Source organism: Hippopotamus amphibius, chromosome 3 (genome assembly GCF_030028045.1).
Source record: "Hippopotamus amphibius kiboko isolate mHipAmp2 chromosome 3, mHipAmp2.hap2, whole genome shotgun sequence".
Taxonomy (NCBI): Eukaryota; Metazoa; Chordata; class Mammalia; order Artiodactyla; family Hippopotamidae; genus Hippopotamus; species Hippopotamus amphibius.
The window spans coordinates 133,938,088-133,962,403 of NC_080188.1; the positions used below are offsets into that span (position 1 = coordinate 133,938,088).

General features: G+C 50.2%; 2 protein-coding genes across 8 annotated transcripts in view; one reads left to right on the forward strand and one right to left on the reverse strand.

Moving 5' to 3' along the window:
• The window catches only part of LOC130849270 (carboxyl-terminal PDZ ligand of neuronal nitric oxide synthase protein), a 296,636-nt gene extending 279,698 nt beyond the window's left edge, over positions 1–16,938 (forward strand). For 6 of the 7 annotated variants that reach the window (XM_057728028.1, XM_057728029.1, XM_057728032.1 and 3 more), the window contains 2 exons: positions 12,328–12,637; positions 13,480–16,938. In XM_057728028.1, the coding sequence (XP_057584011.1) occupies positions 12,328–12,637; positions 13,480–13,963 (794 nt within the window). In that variant the 3' untranslated portion in view covers positions 13,964–16,938. The remainder of the gene's footprint in view (positions 1–12,327; positions 12,638–13,479) is intronic. The other variant, XM_057728031.1, reaches the window with a different exon arrangement.
• On the reverse strand, positions 4,862–7,686 carry SPATA46 (spermatogenesis associated 46). Its single transcript, XM_057728037.1, has 3 exons — positions 7,517–7,686; positions 6,149–6,259; positions 4,862–5,501 (listed from the first exon to the last, which is right to left on the reverse strand). The coding sequence occupies exons 1-3, from the start codon at positions 7,617–7,619 to the stop codon at positions 4,975–4,977; spliced, it is 741 nt and encodes a 246-aa protein (XP_057584020.1). The 5' UTR covers positions 7,620–7,686; the 3' UTR covers positions 4,862–4,974.
• Positions 16,939–24,316: the final 7,378 nt, after the last annotated feature.

Consider the following 24,316-nt stretch of genomic DNA (forward strand, 5'->3'; position numbering starts at 1 on the left):
TTAAGTCTTTTTCTTGGACAGCAAACTACAGACCCAGACTGCAGTATCATCTGAGGATCAATTGGTAAGGATGTGGTTGCCCCAAAATCGAGTTCTTCAAGCCTAACTTGGCTTTATAAAATATAAAAGTGAAAGTGCAGATTTTTTCTCATAGCTCCAGTTGGATTTATTCTAGACCAGAAAGTCCGAATTAAAGGAAATAAATGCAGCTTTATATTAGCCTTTCTTGGTATGTGAGGGTGTCAGTGGAATGAGATGGGTGTGTGTGTGTGCATATGCGTTTGCATAGACACAACGTGTGTGAGGGAAGGTGTTTATGTGTGCATAGGCTTGTGAGAAGTGACCAGAGAGAAGAGAATGGGAATCTCCGGGGTGTTTGAATCAACAGTAGATTTGTGTTCTTTTCCTAATGTGCATTTAGTTGGAGTGAGGTGGTTCTGTTTTTGTTATACTTTCTAATTAATCACTGGAAGTAGGTCCAGATACACAAGGAAAGGAAGAACTACAAAATCAAAGGAGAGAGGTTAGGAGTCTGGTTTGGGTGAGGCTCTCTAGCTAGCTGACAAAATCCTACCCAGGCTTCCTTGAGTGTGGGACCTCTTAGCTCATTAGAAATTGGGGTGTTCAGGAATGAATTGGGAGATTGGGATACCAAATTGTACACTTTAAATATATGCAGTTTATTGTAAAAAAAAAAAAAAAAAGAAAGAAAGAAAGAAAGAAATTGAGGTGTTCAGGGGAGTGGAAGGTCTGGCTTCTTCAGGACCACTGCTTGCAAGCAGGGGCTGAGGACAAAGCCAGAGGTCAGTGGACTAGGTGTGTGGAATGTGGTAGGAGAGGGCTTGTTTGGGATGGGGAAAAGAGTGGGTGGGGGAGATAGTTTCTAAAAGGGTCTTGAAAACCTTGCAAAGGGAAAGAAGAAAGGAGATGGTGGAAAGATTGGAGAATTGGAGAGGCTAGTTCTATGTACTGTTGACTTGGGGCCCGTTCAAGACCCTTGCCCTCGGGTGCTCCACAGGGGTTTCCACCCACCTCGGCCCCAGTTCAAGCCCTCCCTGGAGCACGGGTTTGTGTATTGGCATCCTCCTCAGTGTGACCCAAACCAGCGCACACTGGGTGTGTGGAGATGGAGGCAACAAAGGACAGATCTAGGGCCTCGAAGGGTCACCAGCCGCAGGGCAGGAAAGGGAACGTTGCAGACCTGATCTCCGAGCAATGTCACCCTGTCCTTTCTCCTTGCTTCTTGCTCTGCTAACTCAGCTCCTGTCCTCCTCTTTCTCATCCTTCTACTCTGCCCTGTATGGAGGACAAGTGGACATCAGGGGCGCCTCCCTTACTGTACGTGCCACAGCCTCTCCTGAGTGCCAGCAGACTCTTGGGCACACAGGGCTCTCACAGTTGCAGAGCCAGGAAAGACTTTCTCTGCACAGGATGGACTGTATGTTGGGACTGAAAATTATACTCCTTATATTCTTGCTTATACCAATGCTGTCTATAAAGCCTCTTCATAGCCTCACTTCTCTCAACTGCTCTCACTTAGGGGTTGTATTCCTTTTATTTTCTCTTTGCCTGACTGCTTCCTCCTACCCTGCCCCTCCCCCCTCTACTTCCTAAAGCTGCGTGGCATTAACTCTGTTGGATCAACTCTCTGGGAAAAGATTCTGTTCATGTAAGTGCACTTACTCCCTGGATGTTGTCACTCGTCTAGTGGCTTTTGCTAAATAAATCTTTCTTATTTCTAAAAGCTTTTCCATTGTCTTTTCTTGCCTCTTCTATTCTACCTGCTCCTTCTCCCCACCCACCCCCCGCAGCATCAGCTCTGTGACGCACATTTCCCAAGGGTGTTTGGAAAGAACTCATGTGTTCCCTCAAGGAGGGAAGGAAGGTGGTGCCTTCAGTGGCAGTTTATCCAGACGAGCCTTGCAGGATTGGGCTGTACCAACGGTTCTTATCCGAGGGCGATTTCACTCCCCAAAAGGAGTGGATGTTGGGCAATATCTGGAGACATTTTTGGTTGTCACAACCCGGAAGGATGCTGTTGACACATAGTGGTTGGAAGCCAGGGATGTTGCTAAATGTACTACAGTGTACAGAACAGCCCCAGAACAAAGGACTACCCAGCCCAAAATGCCAGCAGTGCCTAGGCTATACCTGTTTTTTTCGGACTCTCCCAAACCCCGGGTCTTTTCAGACTCCAAACATCCCTGGAATATGTTGGCAGCAGCAGGAAGTTTTGAGTGCTTGAAAAAGTATATCATAGATCTTTTCGGATATAATTAAGATCATCAGAATTATAAAATTTCACTGACTCCCTGACTAAATGTCTGAAATACATAGTTGGTAGATTTCTGAATGGGCCCATTCCAGGCATGTCCACACTGCAGGCAAAACAGGCTTCTTCCCACACCTGCCTAGAGGACTATGGTGTCATTGAAGCACAGCTCCTGACTCATTGAGATGTGGGCTTTCTTGCAGGGATTAGAAACAAAAGGGGAGGAGGAATGCTGGCAAAAAGGGATATTAGAAATACGGAGCTGCAGGATGTGGCAAAGCCAACATCACGAAAACCAGGCTACTTTGACTGGAACGTATAGCCATTTTGAAGTTGTAGGTTTTGTTAAATCTCATACTTTGGTAGGCCAGGCCTGAAGGAAAGTTGGAGGGTCCAATCAACCAGGTTCACATAGCCTCTGCCCTTTTATGGCTGAGTGACCCGAACTGAGCCTTATTTTCTCATCTATAAAATGGGAATACAGTACAGCGCGTAAGGCTATGATGAAGAGTAAGTGAGATTGCATTTTAGAAGCACCCAGCAGAGTGCCTGGCAATGGCCCAGGGCACGATATAGTTTACCCCCTAACTAACTGGGAGGGGGAGGCCGTGCTTGTGCTGTCGGTGCAGTTGTGTGCTGCGTGCTTTTTCTGCTGTGCTGAAACTACTGTACTGAGAAAGCTGCTGGGGTCATAACGATGCTACGTTACACGTGAAAGGTGGAAAGTACTTTGTCCTTAGGGAGAAAGCGCTAAATTCTCACATCTGCCAGGCCATGATCGGCATGTGCTGTGGCCCTTGAGCTCAGTCCCTGGCCTTTGGATGGATCTCTCTCTCTCTTCTCTTTTTTTTTTTTTTTTTTTTAACTTTTCTCTGCGCTCATGATGTGGATGTCCTGGAGGAGGGAGTGTGGGCTGGGCAGAGGGAAAGAGACCAGATGAGGAGTGATTCCTCTCCTGGTCCTCCCACAGACCATGCTGAGACCATGAGCAGCCTCCTGAAGTCCACTCCATGTCCCCTCTCCCTCTACTCCCTCAGGAGCCCCATCAAGGGGACACACATGCACGCTGACACCTCTAAGGAGAAGCCTCTGAGGGCTCAGGTGGCTTTTCCATTTAGGGAAGCAGGAGGTCAGAGTGAGGACTAAAGACCTTCCTGAATCCCTCTGCTACTCCCTCTGGGAACCGGGCCCTGGAAGCAGCGGAGTGATGTCAGGGCTGCGTGCAGACCACCCTGTCCCCTAGTGGGTGGGTGGGGCCCTGCAGGTCCTGGCTCCAACCCAGCTGGAGCCTGCAAGTCGAGTACCCTCTGGGACGCTGGCTGGGTAGGTGAGGGTGGGGAGAGAGTGGGGTGAGGAGCAGGGACTGGCTGCAGGACTGGAAGTGGGCTCACAGCAAGAGACCAGGGCTTTTTGGGGATTTGAGTCTAGCCTCTCTCACAGAAGAGCCACAAGTGATATTTTAGCAAGACAGTGAGAAGCAGAAGCAGCTTTGCCAAACCATAAAGCGGGGCTTCAGGAAGACGTACTGTGTGACCACTGGAAGGGTAAGGGGAGAGCCTCCACCCCAGCCCGTTGGCCAGCCAGTGGGGAGGCAGAGACAGGGGAGGGTTGGTGCCAGGGTCCCTGGAAGGAAATGCCTCCTTGCAGTGAAGGAGCCCACTGAGTCATTAGGGAGATGAAATTAGAGGTAAATAAGGCCTAAAAATAAGACCATCAACCATTAAGCTCTTTTTTCTTTAACCACGTAATGGGCAAAATGGATGCCCTTGCTGCACCCTCTGTACTCATCCATTTTCCTGGGTCAGAGTTGGCTATGAGGTTTGCTCAGAAATGAAATAAGGGTCAGGGCTGTCTGCTGGGACATTTCTTGGTACTAAGAAGCAGTGTTTTCATGTTTGCCTGACCTTTTTAACATGACTGAACAGAGCCATGGGTCAAAAATGAGCTGTTGTGCTTCAGCCAGAGATGTCCCTTCCGAGTGAAGGATCGTGGTATATGTGGTGGGAGTGGGCTGCAGCCCTATTTGCTTCTTTTCTGCCTTATGCGTGGGATATATTGTCCTCCCCTTTCCACCCCTCTTAAGATCTAACACCTAAGAAGCTTTCAAACTGTGCAGAGATTCTGCTGGTGGAACCTTCCCTATGCTGACAGGAAAGGACATTGAGCCCTTCTCCCTCAGTGTGGGCTCTCCCACGGCATGGGGCAAGGACCAGCCACAGAGGGACCAACAGGAAGGCCAGGGTCTTAGAGCGGTGATTCTCCTACTTGAGCTGCATCAGAATCACCTCGAGGGCGATTAGAACACAGATTGAGGGGCCCACCCCCAGAGTTTCTGATTCAGTAGGTCTAAGAATTTCATTTCTAACAAATTCCCAGGGGGTGTTGACCCTGCTGGTCTGGGCACCTCACTTTGAAAACCACCGTTTTAGAAAGTATTCTCAAACTCTTGGTATTGTCTTTCAAAAAACGAGAGAGAGAGAGGCAGGGAGATAGGCCTGGTGTTGCAGGCAACTGGTAGCAGAAGGGGCATGGGATGGGAACCAGGGACCGGGAAGGACCAGTGGTACAGGGTGACCTCAGACTGCACAGAAGGCTGTCACTAACTTTGCTTTATTGACATCTCTGTAGGGACATAAGTAGGCAGCATCCCGTTTACCTGAAGCATTGTCCACTAACAGGACAGCTGCCACCGTTCAGCCGGCCTACTTGAAGGCCTGGCAGCTGCCCGAGGAGAGCCTGTCTCCCGGCCGGGCCTTCTGCTCCTTGCCCCAGAGGGTTTTGAGCTTGCGGTAGTACACCTTGCAGCTGAAGCCCTCCTTGAAGCCCCCCTTGATGTGGCTCTTGAGGGAGTGCAGCGTCGGGTACATTCGGCAGCAGGCTGCACACTTGTAGCCGTTTTGCTGGGCCGGGTGCCACTTGGAGGCCATGAGGATGTCCTGGGACGTGATGTAGTCCATGGAGTCTAGGCCGTGCCTGGATTTCTTGGTGGCCTCTCGGGGGCAGGTGTTCTCTGGGGAGGAAGAAGACGAGCAGATGCTCTCAGCTGTGTCCTCCGGGAGGCAGTTGTCACCCCTGCCCTCATCCCGCTGCACCTCTGGGAAGCTGTAGGCCTCCAGGTGGCTTTCTTTGTCCTTGCATACAAAGTAGCTATAAGGGGAGAACCAGGGCCGGTAGATGGTGCAATTCCACCTCAGCTGCTCTCCATTCGGGGGGTCCCCCAAGATGCAGTCTGCAAAGGAAAGGGCTGGGTCTGAGCCTTGGGCCAGGCAGGGAGCAGTAAGGCCTGGGGTGGCTGGAGGCCGTGCGGAGAAGCAGAAGGGTAAGAAGGCAGGTAGTCAGGCGTGACCTCGGTTACCTCTGCCCCACCTTGAGGATGGGATGCGGAGGGCAGTTTAAAGCCTTCATTCCTGCTGTTTGCGTTTCTACGGGTGCAAACGGCAGTTTGATCTCTAGGGAGAGACTCCCCTTGCAATCACTAAGCCTTGGCATTTGTCAGGTGCGTCCCTCCCTGCAGACACCTTTCCTCTGCCTCCTCTAAGGGTAGACACAGGTGGCTCAGCAAACAGCCAGACCTCTGGCCTCCTAGAGTCCCTCTTTCTACCACCACTGGTTGTGGCCATTTTTCCAGCCTCACTGTCTGCCTGCAACAGCCCAGTGCGGCAGAAACTGCTGTTGTACATCAGCTTGAGAGACAGGAGAGGAGAAGCAGTGGACTCTGCAGGCCTGAGGTCTCTGCTAAAGGAAGCACCAGACAGGAGACTGCAAGGGGAAAGGCAGCACGTGGTGATCCCACGCACAAGCACCCTGCCCTTAGAAGAGCGGCCCTGGTCCCCTCAGCGTCTCGCGTGTGCCCACCCAAGTCAGAGAAGGCCTCACCTGGTAAGAGCACCGTGTGGTGCACCCCATGCTGGAGAGCGCTTTGGTACCGGGCTAGCAGGGCCTGAGCTGGGCTGGACCCCTCCGTGGGTAACAGAGTCTTTGCAATGTCTGCATTACAGAAGAAACACTCTGGTGAGCTGAGCGAGGTTGGGCGTCCTCTTGTTGGGACCCCTCTGCCCTGCCCCCCAGACATACCTAGAAGGTCAACCTTGGTACATTAAGGCACTGCAAAGCTGAAGCAAAACAATGACCTTTCTTGCACTCAGATAGGCAGGACTATTCTGGAGGACCTCCTGAGGAATTCCAAATGGAGTGTAGTTTCATTGAGACCCGAAGAAGGTCCTCTCCAAAGGAGAATGTAAGATATGGACCAGATGACAGCTTTCTGCCTGGCCCACCCCTCTCTTGACCCTCCTGCAGCTCACCGTGTGTGTATGTGTGTGTGTGTGTGTGTGTGTGTGTGTGTGTGTGCGCATGTGTGTGTGTGTCTGTGTGTGTTCACTCTGCATTGCAGCCTTTGGGTCACTCCAGGGCCTCGGGGAGGGTGTCTGGTCATGGGCTGCATGGCTCTGTTACGTGATCCCTTTGAGGATGAGAAGCTGGTTTCTCCAAATAAAATGCTTCCCACCCACAGCCAGAGAGTGTTCAGGTGGACCCTGGCTGCCTGGCAGCTGCTAATACTTGGATTAAAAAGCTGACTCGCCTCAAATCCCAGAGCAGTAGCTGTGCTCAGTTTGGGAAACAGATAAAAATGCCCTGTATGTAGGCAAATGGGTGTTTAGGAGAACTACTCCACAGAGCAGCACTTCTCAAACTTTAATGTGCATAGGAATCACCTGGAGATCTTGTTAAAAATGCAGATTCTGATTCAGCAGGCCTGGGGCAGGGCCTGAGAGTCTGTATTTTTCTAACAAGCTTCCAGGTGATGCTGATGTTGCAGGCCTATGGACCCTGCTTTGAATAGCAAGTCCTCAGAACAGTCAACTTCATTCGATGATGGACTCATCAGTTACTGCCTCTTCAGTTCCTCCTGATGGATTTATAAGTCTAGGTCTTCTTCAGTTTGTCAAAACAGGGCTGAAACTAGTACATACTCCTTACATAGATAAACTGTCACCTCGAGAGTCCATGCAGATTCAGAGGGGGAAAAGTGTGATTACAAATGTTTCCCCCATCCTTCCCTTGCAAGAAATGAATAAACAGCAGGAACTACTTACCATGTATGCAGCATTTTGAGAAATTATTTTCTCCCCATGTGTAATTTGACTTTCTCACTAAATCGTGGTCCTGTAACATGATCTGGTAGAGTACTCAAAAGCTTCAAAAAAACCACATTTTTGTGGCCCTAGTGGCACCAGAGTTTACCTGGCAAGCTGGTGGCATGTGAGGACATAATATCAGGAAAGGTGCTCAGAGCAGAGGAAGAGATTCGAGGTCCAGAAATGCTGAGGAGTGAGAAGTTCTCCATGTTCTGACTACTGAAGTGTATGGAGATCACACACAGCTGCTCCCAGGAGGCCGGTAGGGTTGTCCAGACGATAAGCATTCTAAGCGCAGTTGACATCACAAGAAGGCCACGTGATTCCGCTCACCAGCGAGGTTATCCCTCTCAAAGATGGATGGGGTCTATAGCAAGTAGGATAAAAAATTTTAAAGATTTTTTTTTTTTTGACGTGTCCTTCCTCCGTGGCCTGTCTTGATTGGGAATACTCAGAGAGACTGGGGAACGTAGGAGAGACCTGAGAGGGATGTTGTCTGTTCGCCCCGTCTGTTCTTTACTGTCCCTTCTCCATGTCATTGCTGTCACCACCCCCAGCTCTGGGATCCTCTGTCATCTCTCAGTGACCTCTTTGCTTTTTTCATCTGCCTCATCTCTGTCACCAGATGTTTTTGTTGTTTTTAGTTTCTGCTTTTTTGGTTTGGGGTATATTTTTTACATTTTTCTTTGAACTTTTAAAAAGCTGCAAAAACAAAATTTGTGCAGAGATCATCCAGGAACCCTGTATCCAGATTTTCCTATTGTTAATATTTTACTCCGCTTGCCTTATCAATTCCTTCCCTCCCTCTCTATCTCTGTGTGTGTATACTTTTTTTTTTCTGAGATATTTGAAGGTAAGTTGCAAACATGATGTCCCCTTGTACCTAAATACTTCAGTGTGTACTTCCTAAGAATAGGGACCAGATACTGTTTTAAATGGTTGGTGCTATTTTTAGCAAATGACTAAAACATAAACCAGTGGCATACTCAACATTGTTTTGCTCATTATAAGCAATTTGCTGGTGAAGCTATGAACTCAGAGTAGCAAGGTTCTCTTTTCTCTGCTTTACTTTTGTCATGTAACAGCCTGGCCAGCCGGCTAGAGGGTTGAAAGATGAGCTGAAGGTGCCCCATTCTAGATCATCACGACTAGATGCATACAGGGCTTTAGATCTAAAGGTGGGTATGTTGTGCCCCACACGGGAAGTGTCTGGCCTGCTCCGTAATCAGCAGTGGGCTCCCTTCGCAGTGTGTGAAGCAAGTGTGAGTGAGCGTGTGCGTGCGAGAGCCTGGAGTTGCCTTCCTGTCCGTGTTTATTCACAGTACTTAAACGTTTGTAGGACAGTGTGGAGAATGTGATGTCCTCGTGTACCTCCTTCATAGCCTGGTTTGGAAGGTTAGAACATGTTGGGATGTAAATTGACACCATGTGCCTTGGCAGCTCTGAGGGTATTGGCAATTTCACTTGGCCATTGTGGTGCAGTGGAAGATCGTGGGTCTGGGAGTCAGCCTGTGTGAGCTCTAACCCCTGCTCTGCCATTAGCTCCCTGTGTGGTATTCTGCAGACCTCTCTGCCACCTGCTTTTCCCATTTTGCTAATTTGGACAGTTGGAGTGGATGATCTTCCTGGTGTAAAATCTAGGGATTTACATGTGGAAATGAGAGCAGAGGAATGAGTGATGCACACAGGGTCCAGAAGACTTAGAGTTTCATGCTGCCTTTGGCCTTTCTGCCCCTCCCACGCCAGCTAGGAGCTTCAGATAGACTTATGTAAAAGGGGCTCAAAACATCAGTGCCCATTTGTAGACTTTTTTAAGCTACGGCTCTGTTTTGGTCTAGTTAATTAGAATGTGTATGGGAACGCAGGCACCCAGGCCTGTTGCACTCTGCAGAGCAGGACCCTGTCTCACGTGCTGTGTTCTCTCAGTGTGTTGTTGCTGGTGGCCCAGACAGGAGGTGACGCTCCCAAAGTGGCTGGTCACTACATAAAATGTATCTCTCTCTCGTTTGTTTCCCACCTGCTTTCCGAGCCCCTTTCTCGGACAGGTAAGATACTACCTTTCTTTTGGATGACTTTGGCCCCAGATGCTCCCCTCTGCTTGGCTATGTGCATGTTGGGGGGATGCTGTTGGGAGGACCGCTTTGGTTGGGATCCAGTCACCTTTCCACCATCACCATTATTTTCTGAACCACCAAGCCTCTAGTCCTGACAGAGTATGGGGTCATTAGTGCCTTCAGCAGGAAGGGGGCTTGCTGCACATCCCTCCGATGTGCAGATGAAGGAAGCCCCAGCCAGAGTCCTGCTTTGGAGAGAAGGGCAGTTTCTTCCGGCCTGACCTCAAGAGCCCCTGTGAACCACTCCCAGAGGAGGGGGTTTTGAGTGGCTTTTGTAAATGGAAAAAGGCTTGGGAGAACAGTTTCTCTACGTTGTCAGCCCATAATGCAGTCAGTTTTAAGTATCCATATCAAAAGTCAATTCAATTAAACTCATTTATTAAATGCCTACTATTGTGCAAGGCCCTATGCTGAGAATTATAGACAAAAAATATCATGTAAGATGCTACATCCCATCAAGGAACTTATTTTATTATAAAGACAAGGTGTATTTACCAGGAAACTTAAGAGAATTGTGAAGAGAGTATATGATGGGCTGTCTTTAAATTACTTAAGAATTCAGTGTATACATTCTGAAGGGAAGAGAAATAAGAAGTACAGGAAATCTAAGATGGTGCTTAATCCAAAAGTTATTTATGTTTATTAGAATGTGCTTCTTCAATAATTATAATAAAAGGGGCTCACAGTTTGTAAGTCAGTTTGCCAAGTGTTTTTGGTACTTACACTTTTAGAAATGAATATGTCTGCTCTGAAAATTCACATTAAAGCAATAAAGAAACAGCCACAGAACTATGTGAGCCCAGAAGTGGTGGGGATTGGCCCTTTTACCTAGCGTATCTCTCTTGAACATTTGTTCTAGTTTCATGGTGCCCCAAATACTTTATGATTGGAGGGGAAATCATTAAATGCTTTAGTTTCCAAAGGCTTCTCTGCTAGTTTCCAGAGTTCAAAATTAAAGAAAAATTAGAAGGATATGGGACATGATAGGTAAATTATGCAAAAGTGGATGACATGGCAAGATTTACAGTCTCAGGAGAAGACTCAAGAGTTGATACCCCTGTTGTGGGATAGGCCCGGATCTCCTGCTCGTGTGGTGGGTCTACCCAGACAGCCTGAACCAGTCAGCTCTGTGCCCCGTGTCCCAGGGATGCTCTAAGCGAGTTCCTGGCATGTCCCCTGCAGTGGTGCTTCTCTTGCACGTGGGTTACAGGCAGTTACAGAGGTGAAGACTGTGGGGTTCATCACAGGGGGAGATCTCCGTTCTTCCCACAGCTTCCTCCTGCTGCCTGAAGACCCTTAGCACGTGAGTTATCGAGGTAGTTGGCTCAGCAGGGATATCTCTGCGTGAAGCCACAATAACGAGAAATGTTCCCCAAGGCCCAGGACTCAGCAGTGCAGGGCAGGGAATTGCTTTATGCAAAAGTTCAGCAGAAGAAAAGGTAACCCTAACCTCAGTTACTCTTAGAAAGGCTCAGCGAGAATAGGCAGTTAGCAGAGGCGTTGACAAGGAGCGGTGCCCATAACCAAATGTAACCTCTCCTCTTCTGCGATTGACAAAACACCTGGAGTATTTGGTAAGGAGAGCATCGTCAAGCCCGCTTCCAAGGCCGCAGCATGGGCCTGGCCGCACTGAGGGCTGAGCTGGATTCCAGGGGTGGGGAGAGGCTGCCTCTGTACAAGTGCGTGGACAGCGTGGCTTAGAGCCCTGAGTTCTGGCCATTCCAGCTACAGACCCTGGAGCTCCTATGGTCTTGATCTCCACCACTCTCTATCTGCAAATGGGTTTGGCAATTCAAGATATTTACTGAGCACCTACTGTGTGCCAGGCCCAGGCTAGCTGTTAAAGACGCAAAGATGAGTGAGGCATGGCTTCTGCCCTGCAGGTATTTACAGCCCACTGCATCTCCTCCCAGCCCTTTGAGTTAATCCTTCCAGCAAAACAGAGATCCCTGAGAGGAGGACTGTCCACGAGGCATATTTAGGCAGCTGTTCCATGCAAGGAAGGGAAAGTAGTGGAAAGAGCCCTGAGCTTTAAGTGAGAAAACCTGGCTTCTAGTTCCTACTGTGCCAGTAATTGGCCTGTGACCTGGGGCCCAGCAGTTCATGACTCTGAGTCCCGTCGTCTTCCTCTGTAAAGAGAAATCTTACCATGCCCCACCTCACTAGGTTGTGGTGAGGGTGAAATGAGCTGGTGTTTGTCAGCTACCTCTTGCTTTCCTTGGCACCAAGTGCTTGTCCATCTGGTATGAACCACTTAGCATCTCTCTGCATGCAGCTGGCCCATTCTCCCGAGTTCCATCCCAGGAGAAGTGAGCATTTTCCATGGAGAAAATGTGCTACACATGTGGCTTTTTAGCAGGGAGCTTCCAACTCCAAGCCTCATACTTGTCATCCCTCCACCAGCTTCTACCCCAGCGCCTGAGTCAGAGAGCTCCACGTGTGTTCACAGCAACGTAAACATGTCACATCTCATTGCTTCATCCTCGTTTTCCTTTACTTCAAAGGGCCTGGTGACCCCAAGGTAAGGGATGAAGCTGTGAGTCAAGGAGGCGGGTTTAAAGGGATAAGTTGGCTTTTTTGTGGCTAGAGTTCATCACAGATTAACCTGGAGGAGGCAGAACTAGAATTTCTGGTCCCACATCCCATCGAGACAACTGGATCGGAAGGTTCAAGAGAGTCTCTGCTGGCTCTCTCTTGACTGTTTCCAAAGCCTCATGAAGTTATAAGTTATAGGCGTGGTATAAGGCGAAGACCCCACTATCCTCTACTCACCCGCTCTCTGTCTTTCCCTCTCTGTTTGTAGTCGACCACAGCATGTTTGAGAACTTGAACACAGCCCTCACTCCAAAGCTCCAGTCGAGCCGCTCCTTCCCCCACTTGTCCAGGCCTGAGGCCCCCGGCTCTGCCACCCTGGGGTCTGTGGAGGCCGGAGGGCCTGGACTCTGGGTGGGCAGCAGCCAGCACCTCAAGAACCTGGGTAAAGCCATGGGGGCCAAAGTTAATGACTTCCTGCGGAGAAAAGAGCCCTCGAGCCTGGGCAGCGTGGGCACAACGGAGGTCAACAAGACTGCGGGGGCCCAACTGGCCGGCGGGGCTGATGTGGGTGACGGAAGGTGAGCGCACTTCCCCCTCCCGCCCTGACTTCTCTGCACGTCTGGACCCACTAGGAGAGGCCTGCAGACAAACTGTAGTGTCGCAAGGGGAGAATGGCCCGGGGGAAAGGATGTGCGGTTGTCCCATGAAGAACAGCGGAACAACCAGGTAGTGTTTGTGGGAGCCATCCTCAACCTCCCCCCACGGCTGAAGTTCACGCAGCGCCCATCCTGTCCTCGCCCTGTGCTGTGCTCCAGCTGCATTATTTTAACCGAACCCTGCAGCAGCCCCCTGAGATGAATTATCTTGTTTCCATTTTGCAGCTAGCGCAGGTTCAGGGAGCTAACGTGAGGCGTTTAAGGTTGCACAGTTAGTCGTTGGCAGAGCTGGATTCAAACCCGGGTATTGCCGAAAGCTCCCAGGGGGATTGTGATGCCCAGCCACACCTGAGAGGCGCTGCCCTGACGGCTGGTCGCGCAGAAGCCGGCGTCTGGCAGAGCCCACGGGGCAGGGCAGCGAGGAGCCTCCCACTTCCTCAGTTTAGGCACCTGAGCTCCCCAAGTGGTGGTGCACTTTCTGGGGCTATTGTATGGGCTCTGACGTGACGCAGTTCACCAGTGGGCCCAGGGTTAACACCCTGTGCTGCTCTGAGCATGAGTGAGATGACAGCCCCAAAGCTGCTTGTGCTCAACCTGCTGAGACTCACATGCTGAACCAAGGATGAGAGCCCAGAGCGAAAAGCACTTCCCGGGGGCGGTGGAGGGGGGAGTGGGAAGTGCGGGTGGAGTTAGAGATGCAAGAACGAGCGGGGATGGGTGTCTCGCCAACCTCAACGTGCGTCCCCGTGTCACCAACCTTCCAGGTCATTCCCTCGGCTGGACCCTCCGCCACCCACCACCCGGAAGCGAGCCCCTCGGGCACTGAAGACCACCCAGGACATGCTGATTTCATCGCAGCCTGTCCTGAGCAGTCTGGAGTATGGGACAGAGCTGTCACCCGGGCAGCCCCAGGACTCCCCTCCCACTGCCCAGCCCAGCCCAGCCGAGGCTTCAGAGCCAGAGGCCACCGTGGAAGTGGTGGACAGGGGCGAGGCTCAGCCCAATGGAGAGGTTTCCCTGTCGGTGCCTGACCTCATCCACAAGGACGGCCAGGATGAACCCAAGCTAAAGGTGACTGAGTGCAGAAGGGCCTCCTCCCCTGGCCTCATCGAGAGAAATGGCCTCAAACTCAGCCTGAGCCCCATCAGCCTGGCTGAGCCTCTGGGGGACAGCAGCCCGCCTCCTCGGGCACGGACCTCCAGCCTTGACAATGAGGGCCCTCACCCGGACCTGCTGTCCTTCGAGTAGAGCTGCTTCTGTTCCTGCTGAGCACCCCTGCCCCTCTGCTCTCTCCTCCACGGTGCGCCCGGGCCCTTGCCCCAGGTCCACCCTGCTGTCTGTCCTCCTTGCACAAGGCACAGCGGAGTCCATTCTCCCACACGGGCTGTTGCAGGGCCAAAAGTCCCTGAGTGGCCCTAGTTCAATGGCCTGTCGTGAAACGGCGGAAGGACTCCGGTGCCAGCCCAGCTCCCTGCGCGCTGGCTGCAGCCCTTGGATGTCAGGGTCTCTGCTCCCGAGGTGCCCTGGCTTCCTGCTGACCACAGGGCCAGCAGCCCAGGATGAAGGGTATTCTCTCTGTCTCCCACATGATGCCTGCTCTTCTCCCTCCCATCTGCTCCTGGTTCCTTCCTTCTCCCCCCTGGGGGCCAGAGGCCTCCTGCCCCAGGGGAAATCGGGCTGGATGAGGCATGATGGGTTTGGCTTGATGATGGGCCCAGACCCAGAAAGCCACACACCCTGAGCACAGCCCAGCCACAGCTCCTCCTGGTCCCAAGACAGCACAGGCCTTGGGCTGTCACCTTGCCTCTGCCCGTGTGGAAGCGGGCTGGGGAGATGCTTACCAGGCCCGAGACCTCAGGCAGCCTTGTTGCCCATGGTTCACGGGGTGTTTCTCATCTAGCCTGAGGCAGGGCACAGAGCCAGCCACTGAGAGCGCCTGCCCAGCATGGGAGTGTGGAGAGGCACTGGGCAGTATGATGCAGCCAGCTACGCTCGGGCTCCCTGCACAGGAGAGAGCCTGGCTTCCCTTGCTGTGTGTGGAGACAGGGCTAGGCAGGCCCCGGCAGAAGCAGCAGAGCAAGTTGTGATCTTCTTTGGGAAGGAGGGCCCAGGAACCTGGCATCCAGGGAGCTGGTCCCTAGAGAACCCAGAGCAGTCGTGGATAAGGCAGTGAAAATGAGATGTGGAAAGAGTAGTCGTAAGGGTTCAGAGCAGCTTGTCAGGGTTTTCGCAGCCTGATGTGATGTAGTTCCAGGGTCTCGACATGGTAAGTGCAAGAAGCAAGGTGAAGAGTGTGAGAGGTTGGAATGTGGTAGGAACCATGGGGCAGGCCACTGTTCAGTAGGAGGTGCTCTACTTTTGTCTTGAAGGTGCTGTCTACCCGCCTGCCTCTGGGCATCTGTGAGGCACTGACAGTTCACACAACCCCACTGGTTCTGCCCTCCTGGGTTAACCCACTTCTGTGTTCCTGTCTCCCACCAGGGGTCCTGTCATGCTGTTTTCCTGTGGCCAGGAGACCCTGTCGGGGGGTGATCCCAATCCTGGGGGCCTTTGCAGCAAGAAGAGGACGTGCCTTTTTTTGAGCAGGGTGGCTGGTCCCTGGGGGAAGGCTGGGCGTGGCGTGTCTGGCCGGAGCAGGCTGTCTAGTCCTCCTGTGCCTCCTGCTGCCTTCCCTTTTCTATTCTTTGTTCAGCTTCCCACTCTGGCTGCCCCAGAGCTCACTGCCCACTTCATCTCATCACCCAGCTCCCTGCTCTCCTCCCCACCACCTCTGCCGAATAAAATGTCCAAGCTGACTCCTGCAGACCCAGGAGCCTCGGGGGACCACCAGGATGCGGGCTGCCCTTCCTGCATCCTTGCTTCTGCAGCCGTGTGGCCTTGCCACAGCTCTCCTGCCGCCCTTTCTCCTACCCTGTGTTCTCGCAGCGAAGCTCTGTCCCATCTTCCTCAGGAAGGTCCGTGCACACCAGGAACCTTGCAGGCCATGGTGAAATGAGCGAGGCCATTACGGAACTGAGTCGATCCTGCCTTACTCCAGGAGCATCCCAGGGATGTGATAACTGACCCTGATGCTCAGAAGTTCTCAGGACTAGCATTTGGGGGCCTGTGAGTTTTCCCAGAATGGCTTGGGGTTCTGCACAAAATGCAGAGCTGGGGTAGAGAACTAAACCCAAGTGCTAGGAGCTAGCCCACTTTCATCTGTGCTTCCATACCAGAAGCCTGGTTTGCTTCTCTGATGGGAAACTTACCAGGTACCTACACCCTGGAGCTGCTCCTCTTCCAGAGACTAGGGTGGCTCTTGCCGGGTGATATTGTAACCATAGGTAAAAAAGGTGGCAGGCCTGGGCTGGCTTAAGCACACTGCTCTCGGCTCCACTACACCCAGCCACTGCTGAGGTCCTGGCCTTCAGACCCAGGGTTAGCACAGGGATCCTATCAGGCTGTCCCAGGACCATGGCCAGGGTGACCCCAGAGTTCCTCAGACTCATGTCTGGTACCAAATGTGTGGGACCCTGCTTCAATGTCTAGATGGCCTCTTTGCAATCTCCACCTCAGCCATCCTTCTGGAGCAGGGGTGATGCTGCTGCAAGCCTCTCTGAGGCTAAAATTGGGACCTAAATGCTACAGAGAGGGCCTGGTGCTAGGAGCTAAGTGTTGCCTAAAGGCCAGTAGGAGCAGTGACTTCTGTCCTGCTGAGGGACCCGGCTCAGACCATCTCTATGCAAAGCCCCACTTGGCTCCCGTGTCCATGTCAACAACCGGACCTGCCCATGAAGGCAGCGTGGCAGTCACCCCCGAAACACACACATCCCTCATGGTGAATCCAGCTTCTCTGGAAGCTTGACTGTCGGGTGGCCCAGTCAGCCCAAGTGCAGGGTACCGGGGAGAAATGAAGGGCCTGTCTTCTGTGTCCACAGAAGGTAGTTGGGGTCACGTAGTTTTTTCTCTGCCTGTTACCCCCTGTCCTGCATCCTCATATTCAGCAAGAGCTTTACCCTGATAGATGCAAGGTGAACTTTCAGAACCTGGCGGGAAGGTGGCGTCTTCCCCTGCATGGAGAGAAATGTGTCCGTTAACACATGTGGGTGATGTGCACACTTTCACATCATCATCAGCATTTAAAGAACAAAGACGTTGGCCCCAGTTTGGGGGAAGAAGAATATTACAGAGCTATTCCGAGTATTTTCTAGAGTTTTTATATTTATATTTTTAGTAATTTTCTGGTAGGAAATACACAATAAAATGATTGGTTTGGTTTTGCTGGTTTCGTTTTTTCTCCTGATGGGGAGTGATTGGTTTTTCTGCAGGCTGCCTTGTTGAGCAGAGAGCATCAGCCTTCTGCTTTGTGAGCCTGGAAGAGTGAGACGTGAGGACGATAGGCGCTACCGACAGACCTCCAGCCCGAGACCTTGGGGGGAAATGATCTCTAGGCATGTGCCCTCGTTTGTTCCCCTCACTGGCTGGCCACTGTGGAAGTGTCCCTCTTCCAACCGGACCTCTGACTGTTTCAGGGCGTCAACATTGTGTGCAAAGGCGCAACCCTCCGCCTCAGAAGGAAGCAGGGAGGAAATGCGGGTGACCACCAGGTCGTCCACCTGGGATCCGTAGCCCTCTCCCGTCAAGGAGGGGGCGGAGCTGGGTGAGCACACATTCTTCAGAGCTGCCATCAGAGTTGGAGTCATTAGTAATGTCAGTAAAACACCCAAAGCTGCTATTGTAGGCGCTTACCCCAGACTGGGGCAACCCAGGTGCTCCTCGTCGACAGAGCAATGGCTCCAGGTAGCGCTGGCCTGAGGCCCCTTTAACCCCTTGCTGCCCCCGGCTGGTATCAGCCTGGGAGACCAGAGGACTCCCAGCTGAGAGCTGGCCAGAACTTTAACCTCCTTCCAAAGGACAAAGTGAAGAAGAAACAGGAGGAGGAAGGGAAAGAAGCATGTACATGTCTAAAGGGGGAAGGACGAGACCTTTCTGCCCAGCCCTGTCATTCGCCCTCATGACACGCCAGGGGCCCTTCCCTGGCTGCACGTCAGAAACGTCTCAGGTGTGAGGCTGTCTCCAGCCTTTTCTGCACTGGATTCCACTCCTGCACCTCCTTTCTCAGCGGACAAGCAAGAAGACCACAGGCGCTCACATCGCTCACTTGCTCGCGCTGCAGTGGGGCACAGCGTATCATTCTGGGAAGGCAGGAGTAACGCAAAAACCAATCCAGCATATTCCATGCCTGGGAAAAAGCATTGAAAATACTTACAATAGCAACTCTTTCCTCTAAGCTTAAGCTCCAGTGACTCTTCTTTGGGCAACCGCCCCCGTTGTATGGCTTCAGGATCGACCTCTGCGGTCATTCAGCTGTGAAGTGTGTCTTTCATATGCTTTTCTTTCCCACTGTTATGCAAAGTAATTATTTTCGGCTAAGATGAAATATGAAACATTATAATGTAAAAGAACTTTTGAGGAAATTTCCAAGTGTGAAAAAGGATGTGAATATGTCACATTTTTTAATGCTGTGCCCTGAGCCTCTGGTCTAGAAGCTGGGGTACAAAGGTGCATGTATTCAGACAATACGTCCAAGACTGTTCCTCAGCTGAGTGCTGTCTGGGGCACAGTGGTGACATCGGTGGAGAAGAAATACTTGGTTCCGTCTCTCACGATGCCCACAGTGGGTGAGGACAGCACAGAACCTGCCTTCCTGGTATGCTGACAGGCTTTTTGCACAACCTGTCACACAATGCAAGTACCAAGGTGGGGCGGGGGGTAATTTTCAACTGAAAGTGTTTTTCCTCTGAGCTTAATCGTCTTGTAGTGGTTGCTGAAGGAAACGAACAAATCACAGGTCACGGGGAAAGCCACTGCATTCTAGAGTCTGTGCCTGTGCTGGTGGGGAATTTATGGAATTAGCTAGTCCGGGGCTGCAGCTCCGCTACTGCGCCAAACTCAGAGAATTCCTTCCTGGTCAATTTGCTCTCCGACTTCCTCGGAATCCTGGGAGTGTTCTAGAACCCTCTGTGCTTCATCTCCCTGGCCCCTCCTTCCCCACCTCTCCACCACCTCAGGCTCCCCCTTCAGCCTGCCAGCTGCTCGTCGTCGTACACCTCCCTGCCTTTGAGGTTTTGGCCCTCAGGGTCCCCCGGGCGTCCCTAAGCATTGCCCCTGCCGGCGGGCCGCAGGGTTTGAGGTGCCCGATCGGGAGCCCCCGCTGTGGCCCCCCTTCTGAGTGGGAACAAGTCCACACAAAGGCACACGGCCCCCCTCCCCCCGCATAGCTTCGTAAGTGCGGACGTTTAGTGTCTTTCCCCTCTCCCGAGGAGATCCACTCTGGAAACCTTCATTGCAGTTGTCCAGGGAGAGCATCTTCAAGGACTTTGCCCCCAGGGTGCCCTCCTCCCTGCTGCTGTTTGCACTGGGGCACGATGAAAGCCCCGAGGCCCCTCCACTGACTTACCACTAATGAGAAAATTCCTCTGCATTCGTCTCTAGGGCCCGACCCCCGGAGACACAAATCCTCTTCATGTCCAGCTTATCTCCAGCTGCTGCCATAATAAATAGTCCAGCTCGAGGGAGCCGGGAGAAGCTCTACCCCACAGAACAAATCACTTGGTTATTGACCAGACAGACAGGGGAGCCAGCTTGCGGAAATATTTAAGGACCAACTCAGACACCAGGCTACTTTCTCTCTCGTGGGAGGTGCCTGAGGAATCTGTTTCGGAGGAGGAAACGCTGCCAGTGTTTCTCTCTTGGAAAACACAAAAAAAGAAAAAAAAAAAAAAATCCCCCAAAGCAAAAAGCAACCTCCCAACAAACCGCAACTTTTGTTTTGTGGTTTCCAGTGCCATCTGTTTGGCCACCTTCTCCTTTAGAGCACCCTCCGTGTTTGCCGCCGGTAGCGTCTCTACCCTCCTGTTGTTACCAAACTCCCACCGGTTTGGTCTGGTGTGTAAGCACAGCCAAGTGTTCAGCCTGCTTCGTGGGCTACCTCATGGCAACTTACAGCATCTCCCTGTGGTTAGCGTGATGTGGTTCTGGTTGGTCCAGGCCACTGTGGGCTCAGCAAAGGGGCATCCTGGCCTGTGAGATGGAGGGAGGGGAGCTCCATCAGCCCTGCAGCTTCAGCCTGTGCATGCACTCCTTCTGCATCCTGAGCCCACAATGGATGCACCCTGTTGCTGGATAGGAAACCCCAGAACAAGCTTGTACTGCCTTCCAGTCAGTCTCTGGGTATCTGGTGAATTCTGTTCGTCAACCTTCCTCGCTCAATTTAAATCCCGGTCCTCTGTATCAAACACTGTCAGGAAGTCCTTGCAGCAGACCTGGTAAGTTCCCTGTAGGCTGGGCCAAGGTGTGACATTTCTAGGAGCTGAGTCTTCTGGAGAGGTTGTGAAGGTCACGGGGAAGGTGACCCCACCTGTAATAAAGCTGAGGGAGGAGGCTGAGCTCACGGTCAGCAGCGCTGCCCATGCCTCTCCCCACGGCCCTCTCATTCATCAAGGAGCAGTTATGTAGGGAGTATAGGTGGTGACGAGGCTGGGGACTCTCTGGGTGAAGCACATGGGAGAAGATGCCTGGCTCTCTGTGCTTAGGACCATCCACAGTCCCGCCCAACTGACCTTGCCCTCTTCATCTGCCACTGCTGCCTCTGTGTCCCAGTACCCCACCACCCCAAACTGCTCAGAATTACTTCCATGTCTTTGTTCAAGAATGTCCGTGGGCCAGGTCACCCCCTGCCTTCCTTTCTCTGTCCTTTGACTTTGCCAGGCTATGTTAACTCATCCTGCAGATTTGAGCTCAGGCATCCCTCCCTCTGGGGTCCCAGACACCACCGCCAAGCCATGCTCTGCTCCTGGGTGGCACACTGTGTGCCCTGTGCATTTCTCCATGCTGGCACTTGCCACGTGACATAGAAAGTGCCAATAGCTGCCTCCTGCTGTCTCTCCCACATGTTTCTGAGCTCCTTAAGGGCAGGGGCCTTGTCACCTTCCTCTCTGACTCCTCGGTCCCAGGCACAGCCCCTGGCACATCACAGGAGCTTGATTAAGACGTGCTTTGAACTGAACTAAACTCAAAGAATGTGTCATCTAATTTGGGATATTTTATATATGTGGAGCCCTATACCAGAGTCACAAGACAAAGTCCCGGAGTTGTCTCGACCCCCATAGCAATCTTTGGCTCATGACCTGGACGAGCCGATAACCCAACCCCATATTAGGGAAGGTATTCACCATATAGGACCCTCGCCTATCACCTAACAACACATTTCCCCTTATGGCGCACTGACCAATCGATTCACGCCACTTTCTTAGCAGGAACTTTCCTTGTGGGGTTATAAAAGTTGGCTGTGAGCCCATGAGAAAGGTTGGCTCTCCCTGGTCTGCCAGGAGCTCATCCTGCTGTCTTTCCAGCACCCCCACTAAACCCTGCTCTTTGTTCTCAACAAACTCTTCTGAAACGCTTTGTGTCTGGAAATTCTTTTCCAACTGCACTCGGACCACGACAGTATACATGTGCGCACGCGCACACACACACACACACACACACAATCTAGTGCTAAATGGTGTGGCGTAGGCCAACCCCACCTGTTCCAGCCTCCTTCGTCAGGGCCTCCCCCCACAGGCAGTCTCTGTACCTGATCATCCACTGCATGAAAGGACTGAGAGAGCCATTTTCAAAGTAGAAAATGATGAATGGGCCAGTGTATAGCTCATTTCTCTCCAGCAAGAGCCTGCATTAATTCTGCTCCCTGGACAAGTGACACCTCGCCATTGAGCCAGCAGAAGCAGGCACGGAGGGCTGGCCTGATGTAAGACGGGTCGCACTCCAAGGTCTGACACCTGCACCTCTGCTGACTGCTCCTCCACCTTCTCTCAGGTCCAGTTCTCAATGTTTGTACTTTTCTATTTTGGGCTTTGCTGTTAACTGATGCTTTATTATATTTCTAGAGCTCTTGTATATTCCAGGAATTGTGCTAATCAATTTATATCCATTATCTCATTTGTTTTTCTTAATAGCCCTATTAGGGAAGTCCTATTAAGCCCTTTTTTTAGATACAGACAAAACCTTACTGCATTAAAAAAATTCACACACATGATTTCATTAATTCTCGTATCTTGTGAGGTAGTTATTTCAGCCCCATTTTATAGATGGGTAAACTGAGATTGAGGTAATGATTAAGCAGATCACCTGAGTCTTACAACTGATCACAAGCAGAGTTAGATCTGTAGGCTTAGTTTTTTAGACCTGAGGAGCAGACAGCTTCCTCACCACCATGTGGTTCTTCTCTGTTTCCATCACACCAGTCTGATAAAAATTTCCCAGAAATGTTCATGTCCCAGAAACATCTTGTGGAGTTGGACCTTCTCCAGGAGTGAGTGCAATTTCATTAAACACTGAATATCCATGTGGGATGGGAATTTGGAGACCCATTCACCAATCCTTCATTTTACAGAAGAGGGAACAGCAAAGGCTATAGTCTTCCAATAGTAACCTGTGATGGCATGGTCTCTGATTCTCCACAATAAGTCTATGTGGTAAGAATTATTAATCCCCTTTAGGGAGTTTCAGCAACTTGCCCAAAGTCACTCTACCAGTAAGTGACAGAACTGACTGGTGTCTCTTGAAAACATCCATTCTGAAGGGTTTTGGCATGAATATGCTTTATGAATTGCAAGAATTTCAGCCCCAAGCAGGAGTGGCAGAAGTATTTCTATTGCATCTCAAATTGCAAACTCAGGGAAGGCTGGCTCATACACTAATCCTGTTATTGACGCTGGAGATTAAGCATTCAAATCAGAGATGAGTATTAGTGAGAGGAATGTTTCGGGTTTCCTAGCTAACAGTTCCTCAGCAGTGCTGAAAAAACAAAAACCCCTCAGCTCAGTATCTGTTTTCTTGGTGGTTGTCTGACCTCTTGTGGCTGACTTTAGGCATTGCAGTTATTGGCAAGTAATTTCTGCAAGAGGAGCTTTTCCTATAACATACATTTATGAGGTAAGTACTATCTCCTTTGGAAAGGCTTGTGACTTTCCTAAGATCATTCAACAAATAGTATGTGGAAGGAGAAATAAAACATATGACACTTCTTTACTAGGAATTCCAGTAGGAAAGAGAAAATAGAAGGGGAGGAAATCTTTGAAAAAAATGAGAATTCTCCAAAAGTACAGAAAGATTAAAATCTTAAGAATCAAATGACATGTAGACCTTCAAACAGGATAGAGGAGGAAAAACTCAGACACATTTACAGTGAAATTTAACATCATAAAGACAGACCCCCTTTAAAGTTTCCAGAAAAGGGAGATTGGCTATAAAAGAGAATCAGATTGACACCAGACATCTCAATAAGAATCCTAGATACAAAATAATAATGGCTTAATGTTTGATATTGTTGAAAGAAAAGAACAATAAACCTATATTTTATATTCAGTTAAACTATCATTTGAATGAGTGTAAACTAATATTATGAAGCATATAAGACTGCCAAAGATTTACTTCTCAAAGACCATCTTTGAAAATGTTCTTGGAGAAAATATTCCAGTAAAAAAGGAGGTGAACTCAGAAGAGTTCTATGTGTTTGTAAATATATAGGAAGTAAGGATGAGTAATTGATTTGGTAAAGCTTACTGTTATTTAAATGGTAAAGGACCCAAAATGAGTAGATAATAATAATTCAAATTTTAGATCAGAACATGAGGTGGGATTAATGATGGTAACAAAAGGGAAATGACAGTATGCTTAATTATAACAATATATTTTAAATATTGTAGAGAAAAACAGAAATACAAGTTTTAATAGGCTGTGGATAACTGCCACAAATTTTTTTTTTTAAAATAGAGCTTTGAAATCAGCAGGCGTAAATCCACTGAAAAGCAGAAAAGGAGAAGAAAAAGAAAAAGGAAACAAATGTATAGTAAATGGAAAGACTGAAATAAGATTTCTATCTTAGCTCAGGCTTCTGTAATAAAATACCATAGGTTGGGTGGGTTAAACAACAGACATTCTACTAGACTTTCTCACAGGATGGGAAGTCCAAGGCCAAGATGCCAGCAGATTCTGTGTCTGGTGAGGACTGCTTCCTGCTGTGTCCTCACAAGGTCTTTCCTAGTGCCTGCAGGTGGAGAGAGAGCTCTGGTGTCTCCTCCTCTTCTCACAAGGGCCTTGAATCTACTGTGAGGGGACCTCCTTATCTAAACCCAATTACTTCCCAAAGGCACCACCTCCAAATACCATCACATTGGGGGTCAGGGCTTTAACTATGGTCTTGGGAGGGACAAAAACATTCAGCCCATAACAATGGCAGAAATAAATTCAAAAAGAGCTAATTATAATAAACATAAGTGTATTGAACTCACCAAACAAAAGAAGAAAAACAAGTTAGAAAAAAAATTAGATCCAGCAATATTTTGTCTACAGAAGATAGGGTTAACACAAAAGCTATGAGAAAACTTATAAACAAAGGGATGGAAAATTATATATTGAAAAGTATGGATGAAAAGAAAGTCAGGATTGCAACTTTAATATGATAAAATAAAATTAAAGGCAAAAATTCATGAGACAAAGAAATGCTTCATAAAAAAATACGTTAAGATGATAAAATAATTATAAAAAGATACACAC

Coding starts and splice junctions, on each gene's coding strand:
- SPATA46 (XM_057728037.1), bottom strand. CDS start 7,619: ATGGAGAACTTCTCACTCCTCAGCATTTCTGGACCTCGAATCTCTTCC. Junction 6,260..7,516: donor ACATGCCACCAGCTTGCCAG/GTAAACTCTGGT, acceptor TCTGTAATGCAG/ACATTGCAAAGACTCTGTTA. Junction 5,502..6,148: donor CCACACGGTGCTCTTACCAG/GTGAGGCCTTCT, acceptor TTTCCTTTGCAG/ACTGCATCTTGGGGGACCCC.